Source organism: Diospyros lotus, chromosome 1 (genome assembly GCF_014633365.1).
Source record: "Diospyros lotus cultivar Yz01 chromosome 1, ASM1463336v1, whole genome shotgun sequence".
Taxonomy (NCBI): domain Eukaryota; kingdom Viridiplantae; phylum Streptophyta; class Magnoliopsida; order Ericales; family Ebenaceae; genus Diospyros; species Diospyros lotus.
The window spans coordinates 28,163,889-28,178,066 of record NC_068338.1 but is presented as its reverse complement, the minus strand read 5'-3'; the positions used below and the strand labels follow the sequence as shown (position 1 = coordinate 28,178,066).

The following is a 14,178-nucleotide window of genomic DNA, read 5'->3' as shown; positions in this document are numbered from 1 at the left end:
AGCGTAATCAAACGACGAAAGGGAAGAAGAAAAGACTGGCGTAGGCGAAGGCAAGGCGCGACGAATCTGGCCTGACTCGTTTTTGCTCGTTCCACGGTACATGTCTTTGATGATATCTTGTATATAAGCTTAAGGTGTGAGTTTGTATTGAATTTGGGTCTCAGGAAGTGATTGAGGAGGAGGACGAGAAACTAAAAGGCTTGAGGGAAGAGCTGGGTGAAGAAGGGTGCAAGGCTGCGAGAAGAGCCTTGAGGGAGTTGAATGAGTACAACCCCAGTGGGGGTACCCACTGGCAGAGCTATGGAATTCTATGGAAGGAAGGAGGGCAAGAGTGGCAGAGGGAGTTTCTCTTTTACTTAAAACAATTCAAATCCTACAAACGCAAGAGAAACTGACAACTGGGTAGTTGGTAGCATCGATCAGCAGCTCATGTGAAGTTTTTCAACATTGAATGGCTCTCTCTATTTATTTGTATTCCTTGAGGTGTGGAAACCTTTGTAATTTGGCATGCAACGTTAGAATGAGCAAACTCATTGTCTGTTGTTCCATCCGATCAATCTGTGTAAATAAATATGCATGCATGCCATGTATACCGCGCGGAGGCATTGGTTTGGCATTTGTAAATAGGAGGTTCTGTTCCGCGAAAACCCCCGGAAGGATAAAGGAGCGCTATGTTTCCTTCCTTCTATCCAACATAATTCATTGCTTTCAAGTTTCAATTGAGTTTTCAATTTCAGTGGATTTTCTTTTATTCTATTTCTTCCAATGCGCTATGTTTGGCTGCACAGAAAATATAATCATCATGTTGTAACGGGTATCTTTCACTTCTTTTTTTATTTTGGCCAAATAATATATAATTTTCTATTTTACAGATACTTTACCACGTTGCTTCAATAGAATGAGGTCTTCAACGTTGTGAAACAAAGCAACTCTATCAGTCTTATAATTTGGCAAAATATTTTATTTGACTGTAAATTTGGAACTCGACATGTAATATTATAAGATTGAATTATCATCGAAATGAACTCGGTATGGTACCCCAATGGTAGAAAATCATAAAGGTTAGAGTGTATAGAAATCAAATCCTTATTAGGAAGATCTATATGCAATCATAAAATTTATCTCTTATTTTTTTATTTCAATGTATTCTCTAACATTGAAATTTTAACTTAAGCATCGGATGAGCTATATTGGAGACTTTTGGGGCAATCCTCCTTTATGGTTACAAGAAATGATCATCGTGGAAGCTATCAAATTATCTTGGTTAGGTTGATTAATTATCGTCATGATTGAAAAAATAAAAATATTTTTTTTAATTATAATTAAAATTGAACAATCTTAGTAGTTTGAAATTTTTAATGTATTATAATTTACTCAATAAAAAAATTGAGCCATTCACAATTTATTTATTTTAGTAAATAAAAAAAAATAAAGTAGAAATAAGACTTGACAAACTATAATAAGAACCTCACATAGCATTATTATATATTAAGCTGAACAGACTCCATCCCATAACACAATACTTTGGGTTGGATGCTTAAACATAATTGACAAATTCAATTATGAATTAAATAAATTACAACTAAGGAGAATAAATTAACTAGTTCTTAAAATACTTTATTATTTCGTTCATTTTAAAAATTATGAACAAAAGTCATCAAAAAATATGTTAAATCATCTCTGGAGGAGAGTATGTACCTTGCTATTTTATTTTTCTTTCTTTTCTATTAATATTCTTCATTATTGACGCTCGATATTATTATTATTATTTATTTTTGTTAGAAATTTTTATAAATAAGAGAAAAAAAATAGAAAATTAAGGAGGGAAAAGAGGTTAAGAGAAAACAATTGCGGGCATAAAATGGTTAACTTATCTTAATATTTTACTCTGAAGGGAGGTCTTTTAAATTCCAAAACTAGATTGGCGATCTCTGTAATATTCCAAACCTCAGGGTAGTTAGTGTAATTTACTCAAAGTGAGATTGAAATGTGCTGACGCTGGCCTCCCACGTACATTGAACATTTTCTCCGCGAGCAAAAGGAAACGAAACAAGATCAATGAACCTTCCCGTGTCTCTCTCTACATGAGCTATTTGCTTTGTTCCGCTGAGGAAACGTATCCGTTATCTCTCTGTCAAAACAGCCCTAGAGGAGGGCTTAGGGTTCGACGAACGCCGCGAGAAGTTTGAGGTAAGGCCACTTGCAGTGTCTGCTCTTGTGATTTCAGTTATACATCCTCTGTTTGATTGCTCGGAGAGTGTCGAAAATGTTGGTCCATGGATGAATCTATATGTAGATTGACTGGATGATCGCTAACAAATAAAATTTAGAGCATCGCTTAGTTTTTTTGAGGGGGATGGTTATAAGGATTGGAATTTCACTTAATTAATCTGATCATCGGACCATGCAGTTGTCTGCTTTGATTTTCATGATGATTGTGACATTGTTTCTTCGTAAACCAAACAGGGTTTAGGCTAAATGGTTCCCTCCTTTCCTTCTGACACTTGGTTATGTTTCATTTCAGGTTGTGTAAATGGCTAGCAGGAGAGAAGATGAGTATGGCCAGCCATCTGATCAGGTTTCCAAACACAACCCAAAGGAGGAGCTTCTTGTTTGGCCTTGGATGGCTGTTGTGGAAAACATTCAACTTAAGTTGAAAGATGGAAAGTATGTCGGAGACAGTGGTAAGAAATTAAAAGAGGAGTGGGTGAGCAAAGGGTATAGCCCTGCTAAGGTTCACACTTTATGGACCCACAGCGGTCAATCAAGTTCTGCAATAGTACAGTTTAAGAGAGACTGGGACGGCTTTAAGAATGCCGTGGAATTCGAAAAAATGTTTGAATTGGAAAATCGGGGGAGGAGAGATTGGTATGTTGCGAGAAATAAAGGTGACAAACTTTATGCTTGGATGGCGAAAGAGGAAGATTACAGTTCGAAAGGTCCTGTTGGTTACTATCTCCGTAAGCATGGAGACTTAAGGACTCTTTCAAGTATTGAAATGGAAGAGAAAAGGAAAGACGCAAAGCTAGTTTCCAGCTTAACTAAGGAGCTTGAAGTTAAGAATAGACAATGTGACGAGATAAAGCTCAAAATAAGCGGCACTGAAAGTTCCATGTGGAACGTGATCAGGCAGAAAGAAGCGATGGTTCAGGCTTACTATGAAGGTAAACAAAGAAATAGCTTACTGGCGGTGGCCTAGTTTCAACAGCTATGATTTTATTGTATAATGTAATGGATGTGGACTACAAAATGTTCCTTTTTTTTTTAAAGCTATTTATATATATATATATTGTGTCTGATTTTCTTATCTAATGTAAGTAGTTTTTACCTGTGCTTACCATAGTTTACTTGATTGTTGTTAATTAGAGATGGAGAAGTTGCAGAAGAACGCGTCTGATCAAGTGAAAATGATTTTCATTGATAACGAAAGGAGAACAAGGCATTTAGAAGCAAAAATGAGAAAGCTGGAAAGGGAATTGGAAGAACGTGAAGTGGTAAATGATAGTGAGAAAAGAAAACTTGAGCAGGAGAAGATGATGGTATTATTCATCTGTTACATACTCAACTTAAATTAACTCAATAATGTTTTGTCCCAACACTTAACAGACAAGTTGTACCTAAATTCTTTGAATTTACCCAGAATCATATTCTTTTTGACTTAGTATTGGGAAATAATAAAAATAGTTTTGTTTATCTGAACTAATACTTAATACTTTTATTCAAGTGTTTCTTTTCCTTTTTTTTGCTAGGGCAATTAAATGACACTTCAAACTAGGAAAAGACACCCTAATTTGGGAATATTTATGCGTACGCAGATATTTCTGATATTTGAAACAATTTGTAGGCTTTTGTTGTAATTGAAACCTTCGGACCAAAATACTGAGAGGATAGATTATTTGATCATATGTGTATTACCCTCTGCCATTAGGTGTTTTCTCCATTTTCCCTAGCATTGTTGCTACTTATGTAGCATGCATGTCTTTCGAAATTAACAATTATATTATTTTTGGTTAAAATATTTAAAGGTTCTATAGATGGATTAGTATTGCTAGTATAAGCTTCAAAAGTTTGTTTCTAATGAATTTTGAACTAAAATAATACTATTTGTTAAAAAGTTACGGAAACAATATCAGATTGGAAATATCAATTTTATATCGACTAACAAATTCAAAAATTTTAGTTAAGTGAAACAATAAACGCGTTTGGCAAGAGTGTTTACTACTTTATTAAAAAACGCATATGCCAAGTGCGTTTATGCATTTGGCCTTCTCAATCCCCACAATAAATTGGTAATTAATAGGAACCAAATACTGTTTCAGAATTTTTTTTGTAAAAACTTTCATGTTATTTTAATAAAAAAACTCATATCTAATTTCAGAGTAAGTAGAATTGTTCGAGGGTTTAATGCTGCAACTGATCAATTATCTTATGAAATGTACTTGAACTTGTTGTTCAGAAGTAACAGCTGTTTTCTTTTTGCAGAATGAGAGGGCAATTTTGGAGCAGAAGAAAGCTAATGAAGGTATCTTGAAGTTGGCTGAGGATCAAAAGGTTTGCTTCACATATTCTGCCTTTTAATGTGCTGCAGGAACAATATTTTCCTTCGAATTAGAATCAGAAACATGACTTGATCTGATTGGCAGAGGGAAAAGGAGAAACTTCATGAACGAATTATTGAACTGGAAAAGAAACTTGATGCGAAACAAGCATTGGAGCTGGAGATTGAGCGTATTAGAGGGGCTGTAGAAGTAATGAAACATATGAGTGAGGAAGGTGACGTGGAAGCTAAGAGGAAGATGGAATCAATTGAAAAAGAACTTAGAGAAAAGGAAGAAGAACTTGACGATTTGGGAGCAGTAACTCAAGCATTAATTGTCAAGGAGCGTAATACTAGCGAGGAGTTGCAGGGAGCTCGCAAAGAGCTAATTAATGTAAGTCTCTCTCGCTGTTTATCTATCAATGTCTATGGATATTGATAAAGCATATATATGTTTTATGTATTTTATACACAGATTTGCAAACCAGAAAAGGCCATAGTATTGATTTGCTAAAAGACCCAAGACTGATGCACAGTAGAAGGTTATTAGTGTTGTTCTGTGATCGGGGCTAATTAAGCAGCTTTGCCTTAATGCTACTCTTGAAGCTTAAGACCCTTTTTTTGTTGAGAGAGGTATTATAGCATGCAAGACAAGACAAATACTTGTTCTGTGACATCATTGAAGAATCACCACCGACTTCTTCTGTCTTCTGAAATCTTCTCTTTCTCTGTTAATCTCTCTTCTCTCCAGCTTCTTCTTCTTCTTCTCCAGAAAACTCTGCTTCTCTGCAAATGCTCCTTCTTCTTTCTCCCAGAAGCTTCCCGAAAGCTGCCATTTCTTTCCACAGAACACTCTTCCAGAAAACTCCATTTTTCTGCAATCTTCCTCCACCGACATTGAACGGGTATAAATAAGGAACTTGGACCCTTAATGCGTGCGCGTGAAGAAGAATGTTATCTTCCACTAGTAAATTGAAATTTACAAAATCAGAAAGAGAAGACTGTTCCACTTCTGATTTTTCATTTCAGTGCACTTTATTTTTCCTTTTTCTGCAATGAGAACAGGTCTCATTTTAAAATTAATTCCATCAAGATTTAATGGATACCTACTTTTCTTGGCTTACAGGGTTTTAAGGACAGTCGTGCTACTATTTGTGTCAAGAGAGTGGGAGAGCTCGACAAGAAGCCATTTTATGTTGCAGCAAAGAGAAAGTACATGGGTGAAGAAGCAATGGTGAAAGCAACGGAGTGGCTCTCCTTATGGGAGGAGAACCTAAGGGATCCAAGCTGGCATCCTTTTAAGATCATCTCAGTGGAAGAAGATCAAAAGGTATGCATCATATTGACATACCGTTACCTAAACTTCTTTTCTATATCCGATATGTTTCCTTCTTTTACCAAAGCAGCTCTAGCATTCTGCCCTGCAAATTGACATTTTCACATAATATTTAGACTGTGAATCATTATTCGTGAGCTGTATATAGATGAGTACTCAATTTGAAATAAAAACCCTTAATTTCAAACGTGAAAAAACAAGAATCAGGTCCAAAAAAGCTCATATGATAAAGTATTTGATATGAATTAGAAACAAAATTATTACATGACATGTTACTTTGCTTTGCTTTTATGAGTAGCATTCTGATTAATCTTCCAATCTTTTTGGATGACTGAGGTAAGATATATGTACTAATTTTTTCTTGGTATGATTCAATCTTCAAGTTTTACTATCTTGGTTATATTAGGCAGAGCAGTGTAGTAGGCAGAGCAAAATAGCTAAATGCTTATATTTGTATAGTGGTAGTATGTATATAAAATGAGATCAGTTGTAAAGGATCAAGGTTAAGTTATATATAATGTAAATAGGCTTGATAGTGTTTTTTTACCAGTTTGATGAATAAAAAGAAGTTATTCATTTCCTTCTTTTCTCTGTCAACATGATATCTGGTTTCTTGGCGTCTTTAGATCTTGATTTTGCACATGGTATCAGAACGGAGATCCGTGGAGTTTATCTGATCTGAAGGCTGAATTTTCATCAGTATTGTCGGATTAATTGTCGGAGCAATCGTAAGTTCTCGATTCCATTTTTCTTCGTTGAATCAGTTGCTTATGGCTTCGATCGGAAATAACACAGCAACAAGGGATCCGCTGCAACTGCATCCTTCGAATCATCCAGGTATGATCCTAGTTTCTGCTCCATTAACTGGACTCAATTACAGATCTTGGAGTAGGGGGATTCAAATTGCCCTAGGAGCTAAGAATAAACTAGGGTTTATAAATGGTGAAATTTCAGTTCCGAATGAGAACAGCGAGGAGTTTCACATTTGGAAAAGATGTGACTACATGGTCACTTCTTGGTTGTTAAATTCCATTTCTAAGGAACTCGTAGATGCTTTTATATACACTACGAATTCTAGACAACTTTGGTCTGAATTAGAGGAGAGATTTGGGGAGAGTAATGGAGCTCTTGTATACCAGCTCCAACGTCGGATTAGTTCCGTTAGTCAAGAAAATTTTTCTGTGTCCGTGTACTACACTCAGTTGAAACGATTGTGGGATGAGTTAGCGGCAGTTAGGCCATTACCAAATTGTAGTTGTGGTGCCTCTAAGGCCGTAACAGAGTTTGCTGAAGAAAATAAGTTGATGCAGTTTCTTATGGGACTACATGATGGTTATGATCAGGTGAGAAGCCAAATTTTATTGCTTGAACCACTGCCGAGTGTTAACAAGGCTTACTCGATGATTTTAAGAGTAGAGTCACAAAGGCAGGTAACTTCAGCTCTAAATGAAACAAATGATGGAGCTGCATTATTTTCTAAGCAGAATGTGAATAATAGAAAGGATTCGAAGAAGTTTAAGAATAAGGGTTTTTGTGAGTATTGCAAAAAGAATGGACATTTGAAGGAATCCTGCTTCAAATTAGTTGGATATACTGACTGGTATAAGGAGAGGATAAATAAGGATTCAACACAAAGGATAGTTGCAAATGTTACAAATCAAGTTGATTCAGTTTCAGAAACACCACTTGATGCAGCAATAATAGCGAATCAAGACTTGGGGAGTTCGATTGCAGCTGCTCTTCTCAAAATGCTCAAGCAAACTCCTGGAGCTGGAAATGCCAGTCTTAACACAGCCTTGATTGACTTTGCTGGTAACCCAAATTATATCAATTCTTGTTATTTTGGTATGCTTGATGAAGGTACATGGATACTTGATAGTGGTGCCACTGACCACATTACCTATCATAAAAGGTCGTTTCGTTCCCTACATATCTTATCACACCGTGTTTCAATTCACTTGCCAAATAACACAACCACTTTTGTTTCACAAGCAGGATCAGTTTGTTTAAATCCTGCTATTGAGCTTCAGGACGTTTTGTTCATACCTTCATTTCAATTTAATCTCTTGTCAGTTAGCAAGTTGCTTTTTGATCATCAACTGCTAGTAACCTTTCTTCCTATGGGCTGCTTTATTCAGGACCTGAAGACGCATGAAGTGTTGGCTGTGGGCAAGGTTGAAGGGAGATTGTACAAGCTGGACAAGTCAAGTTTTCATGTGGACACTATTACCAAATTCTTTTCCCAGCTAAAGTCTCTCAATTTACGTTTTATATCTGATTCTTTCCTTTCCAAGAATAAAACTGCAACTGCTGATATCTCTTCTTGTACTGTTCCTATTACTTTGCAATATCAAAATACTTCTTTTGCTGCAATTTCTAATTCTAGTTTGTGGCATAATAGATTGGGGCATATGCCTGTTAGAAACTTGAAACATATACCAGTATTGAGGCATTTGTTTAGTGAAACTTATTATTGTGAAACTTGTCCCTTGGCAAAGCAAACTAGATTGCCATTTCCTATTCATGAACCTAAAGTCACTAGTCCTTTGGAACTTTTACATGTTGATTTTTGGGGGCCATATTCAATCCCTTCTTTGACTGGAGCAAAATTTTTCCTTACTATTGTGGATGATTATTCCAAAGCTACTTGGACATATATGGCTCAACATAAGAGTCAAAGTCTTTCTCTTCTTCAAGCCTTTCTTCGGCTAGTTGAAAACCAATTCCAAACTCCAGTCAAGACAATTCGAACTGACAATGGATCTGAATTTGTCAATCATTCAGTCTCTACCTTTTTGCAATCCAAAGGTATTTTTCACCAACGAACATGTACATATACCCCTCAACAAAATGGAGTTGTTGAGCGTAAACATAGACATTTGCTTGAAGTGGCCAGAGCTTTACAGTTACATTCTCATTTACCTAAATCATTTTGGTCCGAATGTGTATTGACAGCCACCTATCTCATTAACCGAATGCCTCTTTCCATTCTCAAATGGGAAACTCCTTATTTTCGCCTATTTCATAAACACCCTGATTATACCTCATTGAGAACATTTGGATGTCTCTGTTATGCCACAAATACCTTTCCTCACAAAGATAAATTTTCTCCAAGAGCCATTAAATCTGTCTTTATTGGCTACTCTTACTGTCAAAAAGGATACAAGCTGTTTGATCTTTCAGCTAAGAAAATTTTTGTTAGCAGGGACGTTACCTTCTTTGAATCCACTTTTCCTTTTCAAGATAATGTTTCTACTGAACTTTCCATTAACACACCATTACCTCAAGTTCCTATCAGCCTGCTTACCCAAGATTTTGTTTCTGCACCTGTATCTACTTCATCTCCTTTGGCTGATAGGACCTTTGATATATCTTCTACTTCTCCAAGTTCACCAATAGCTACTTCTCAAAACCAAATCTCACCTTTACTTAATCCTCGCCGGAGTACCCGTGTTCCACAAAGGCCTATTTGGCTTAATGACTTTGTCAGTTTGGTTCAAGATTCACCTGTCACTGCTGCTACTTCTACGTCATCAGGTAACATTTCTGACTCATTTTTCTTTTCTTCTACTCATGCTTCTTTCTTAAATAATATTTCTTCCACTCCCGAGCCTTGTAACTTTCATCAAGCCTCTCAAGATCATAATTGGGTTACCGCAATGGAGAATGAGTTGCAGGCTTTGGAACTTAATCATACATGGGAAATTGTTGATTTACCTAAGGGTAAGAAGCCTATTGGTTCTAAATGGGTGTATCGTGTGAAGTATAAGCCTAATGGTGAGGTTGATAGATACAAGGCACGTTTGGTAGCCAAAGGATATAATCAAATAGAGGGTCTTGATTACAAGGATAGGTTTTCTCCTGTGGCAAAATTGGTTACTGTCAGATTATTCATAGCTGTTGCTACTTCTAGAAATTGGCCTATCTATCAAATTGACATCAATAATGCCTTTCTTCATGGTCATCTAGATGAGGAAGTGTACATGACCCCACCTGCTGGTTATTCTGTGGATTCGAGTAAAGTATGTTTGCTGAAACGGTCTCTCTATGGCTTAAAACAAGGCCTCACGTCAATGGAACTTGGAATTCAGTGGTTTTCTAATTCAGTTAGGGTTTGTTCAGTCTCCCTATGATCACTGTTTGTTTACCCACAAGACCAGTTCTCATTTTGTGACTCTTTTGGTCTATGTTGATGATATTCTTATTGCTGGAGACAATATTGATGTTATTGATTCTACAAAGGCTGCCCTTGATGCCAAGTTTACTATTAAGGATCTTGGTTATCTCAAATATTTTCTTGGGTTAGAGGTTGCTAGGTCCTCTAGTGGAACGTTTTTGTCACAACACAAGTTTATTAAGGACCTTATTCTAGAAACCGGCTTGCAAGATTCTAAGAGTTCCTCCTTCCCTATGTCTAAGGGTCTGGTTTTGGAACCAAATCAGGGACCACCTCTTTCCAACCCTGATCAGTACAGAAGATTAATTGGCCGATTGTTATATGTCAATCTTACCCGGCCTGATATCAGTCATGCAGTGCAGCATCTTAGCCAATTTATGTCCTCTCCTTGTCAGCCTCATTTTGATGCTGCTCTTCAGGTTGTTAAATATCTTAAAGGTACAGCATCTCATGGCCTTTTTTTATCCAGTTACAGCTGAACTTTCTCTTTCAGCCTATTGTGATGCTGATTGGGCCACTTGTAAGTTTACACGTCGGTCTTTAACAGGTTTTTGTGTTTTCCTTGGTGGTGCTTTGATTTCTTGGAAAACTAAGAAGCAACCTACAGTCTCAAGATCCTCTGCCGAGGCTGAATATCGAAGTATGGCCTCTACTACTTGTGAACTTGTTTGGATTTCTAATATTCTCAAGGATTTTGGTATTTCTATCCTTCTGCCTATTCCTCTTCATTGTGACAACAAAGCTACCTTACATATTGCCGCTAACCCTGTTTTCCATGAACGTACGAAGCATCTTGATATCGATTGTCATCTTGTACGTGATCATCTTAAACGAGGCTTTATTGCTCCTCAGTTTGTTCCCTCTCATTTGCAGCTGGCAGATTTATTCACTAAACCTTTGACTGCAATTCATCATCATTCTATGGTTGCCAAGTTGGGCTTGTGTTCTCCACAATCTCCAACTTGAGGGGGGGCTCTTGGTTATATTAGGCAGAGCAGTGTAGTAGGCAGAGCAAAATAGCTAAATGCTTATATTTGTATAGTGGTAGTATGTATATAAAATGAGATCGGTTGTAGAGGATCAAGGTTAAGTTGTATATAATGTAAATAGGCTTGATAGTGTTTTTTTACCAGTTTGATGAATAAAAAGAAGTTATTCATTTCCTTCTTTTCTCTGTCAACATGATATCTGGTTTCTTGGCGTCTTTAGATCTTGATTTTGCTCATACTATAACGTCATCAATACTTATATTTTCATTAAACTTATATTTTATATATTCGTATTACAATCTACTCTACTTACAACCTCTAAATTTTACAGTGTTCATTCATATTCGAGTATTAGTTTGGTAATTGTTATACACCAAGGCCCCTCTATTTGGATATGTTTAATGAGTCGATTCTTTTCTAAGGCAAAGACATAAATGCTTAATGCAGGTTCTTGATGTAATTTGAAAGGAAATTCGCAATATCTCCTCTACACTATATGGCATGTGTTTTTGCTCCATGATACATCTATTCCATATCTTGAATTATAACCATGCATGAATCTTATGGTGTGATTTTGCATTGAATTTGGGGTCTCAGGAAGTGATTGATGAGGAGGATGAGAAACTGAAAAGCTTGAGGGAAGTGCTGGGGGAAGAAGTATACGAGACCGTGACAACAGCATTGAGGGAGTTGAATGCGTACAACCCCATGGGTCGGTACCCACTGCCAGAGCTATGGAATTCAAGGGAAGGAAGGAGGGCAAGTGTGCCGGAGGGAGTTTCTCTTTTACTCAGACAATTCAGATTCTACAAACGCAGGAGAAACTGACAACTTGCATGGTAGTTGGCAGCAGCAGCTCATGTGAAGTTTTTGAACATTGAATGGCTCTGAATTTGTTTATATTCCTTGAGGAGTGGAAACCTTTCTAATTTGGCAACAGTAGAAGGAACAAACTCATTGTTGTTCCACCAATTTATAAATATATATGGCCTTGTATTATCTGAAGCACTGGTTTCACATTTGTGAATTGGTTCTGTAACTTCTGTTCTGCGAAAAGCCTCTGGAGGGAGCGCTATGTTTCATCTTGCCCAAAATAATTCACTGCTTTCAATGAGTTTGCAATTTCACTAGATCTTAATGTCAGTGAATATGTGCTTGTATTTTATACACTTGGTTTTACAGTGTATCCTCTGTTTGTTTTGTAAGCAGTGTGTAACCGTTGTTTGGTTGCGAAGAAAATATGCGAGTAACAGATTTTGATTTTCCTTTTCCTCGCACTCATATTGTTTGTTGCAGGAGAAATATATATTCATTGAGTCCCTTGATTTAATTGGTGAGTTTTTTCTTTGGTAACTAACTTAGGACATGGAGTTGGAGATGTTGAAGCTCACCGGCTTCTCTCCCTCTCCAGCATTCTCTCTCTCTCCTTCTCTGTAATTTTCTCTCTCTCTGTTCTTTCTTCTCCAGCATCTGCCCGCTGACTTTCCCTCTCCAGAAGCTTTTTTACAGAAATTGCCCTCTTCTCTACAACCTTCCGCCACTGACCTTGAAAGAGTACAAGTATAGGACTTGGGCTTGTGTGAGTGTGAGTGAGAAAGACAGGAGAATAGAGTGTGGCGTACGTGTTTGGGTGTGAGTGAGAGAAGTGAAAGCATTAAGGAGTGTTTGTGTGTGTGATCTCTTTTATTCAACAGGAGACAGCTTAATAGGATTATTATTATTATATGCTATGTTTTGCTGCAGAGAGAATATTTGAGGCAGAGAGCACAATCATCAGGTTGTAACAGATACCTTTTATTTTATTTTTTTTATTTTTTTGCCAAATGAAATATAACTTTGTACTTTTCAGATACATTACCAAGTTACTTAAATGAAATGAGCTCTTCAGTGTTGTGAAATAAGTAACTACAAATCTTATAATTTGTCAAAATGTTTTATTTTCTTCTTGGTATGGCTGTAAGTCTAGGACTTCACATTACTACAGTTTGCATTTTCATACACTATTAACTCCTATTCTCCCTCAATCAGGGTGGATTAAAAAATCTATGTAAGAGGAGGTTAATTTTTTTTTTTAAATTATAAAATTACACATCACAGATTTTAAGATAAATTGTAATTTTTTATTAAATTATTATTACAAATTATTTTTTATATTAAAAAATTAATTTTAATAGTAAGTTGCATGCATCTCCCTTCCCTCAATCGACAAAGGGTTCGAACACCATCAAGGGCTTTAAATAATAGCCATCTTCAGTAATTATGGCCTACAAATTTTTATAGGTGGGATTCTCTCACGTAATCTATAAGATATGAGATTAGATAAATTTAGCATGACTACCTTAAGTTGCGTTCTCTTTGTTATTTTTAAGTGATTTTTAATTTTTAATTTTCTAAAATAATGAAAACATGTTCTCTTTGTTATTTTTAAAAATATATTTTTAAAAATAAAAAAAATTATAAAAAAAACTCAAAACAACAAAAAGTTGTTTGAAGTGTTTTCATCTAAAATAAACTCTAAACTCAAAATATATTTATTTATTCATTTATTCATATTTTATTATTGTAATGAGAAAAAATATTACAAAATTTATTAATTTTAAAATGTATATATTTTTTAATAATATATTAATATTAAATATTTATAATTTACTAAATAATCAAATTTATTGAATAAAATACTATTAAATTTTTTTTAAAAAATTTCAAAGAGAACGCATTTTTTAATTTTTTGTTTTGAGAAATAATTTTTGTAAATAATAAAGAGAAGGCCTTATCAATTTTCTAAAAATAGACTACCAAAATAGAAAATTAAAAATAAATTCAAAACTTAAAACTAAAAATTGAAAAATAAAAAGAACACAGTTTTAGTTGTTATGTTATGTTGCCCGCATCAAATTAGCCTAATGCGGGCATGTAGAGCGGTGGAGTCCACGCCCTCCTCTGATTTTGTTCACGTCGGACTAACCTTATCTTGTTCAACACAAATAACATAACAATTTGGATTATCTCGATTGTCAGAAATCATAAGGGTTAGGATGTATAAAGAACAAATTCCTATAAAAAAGAAATATGAGCAATGTTAAAATTTCTCTCTTCCATTTTTATTCGCGCATATTTCTTAACCTTAAAATTCTGACTT

The 14,178-nt window shown here is 35.6% G+C and overlaps 1 protein-coding gene across 1 annotated transcript; it reads left to right on the top strand.

The window, feature by feature from the left end:
* Positions 1-2,533: 2,533 nt before the first annotated feature.
* LOC127814171 (protein INVOLVED IN DE NOVO 2-like) lies at positions 2,534-11,970 on the top strand. Its single transcript, XM_052355514.1, has 6 exons — positions 2,534-3,164; positions 3,367-3,539; positions 4,483-4,551; positions 4,644-4,931; positions 5,664-5,867; positions 11,637-11,970. Exons 1-6 carry the CDS (start codon positions 2,534-2,536, stop codon positions 11,865-11,867), a joined length of 1,596 nt encoding a protein of 531 aa, XP_052211474.1. The 3' UTR covers positions 11,868-11,970.
* Positions 11,971-14,178: the final 2,208 nt, after the last annotated feature.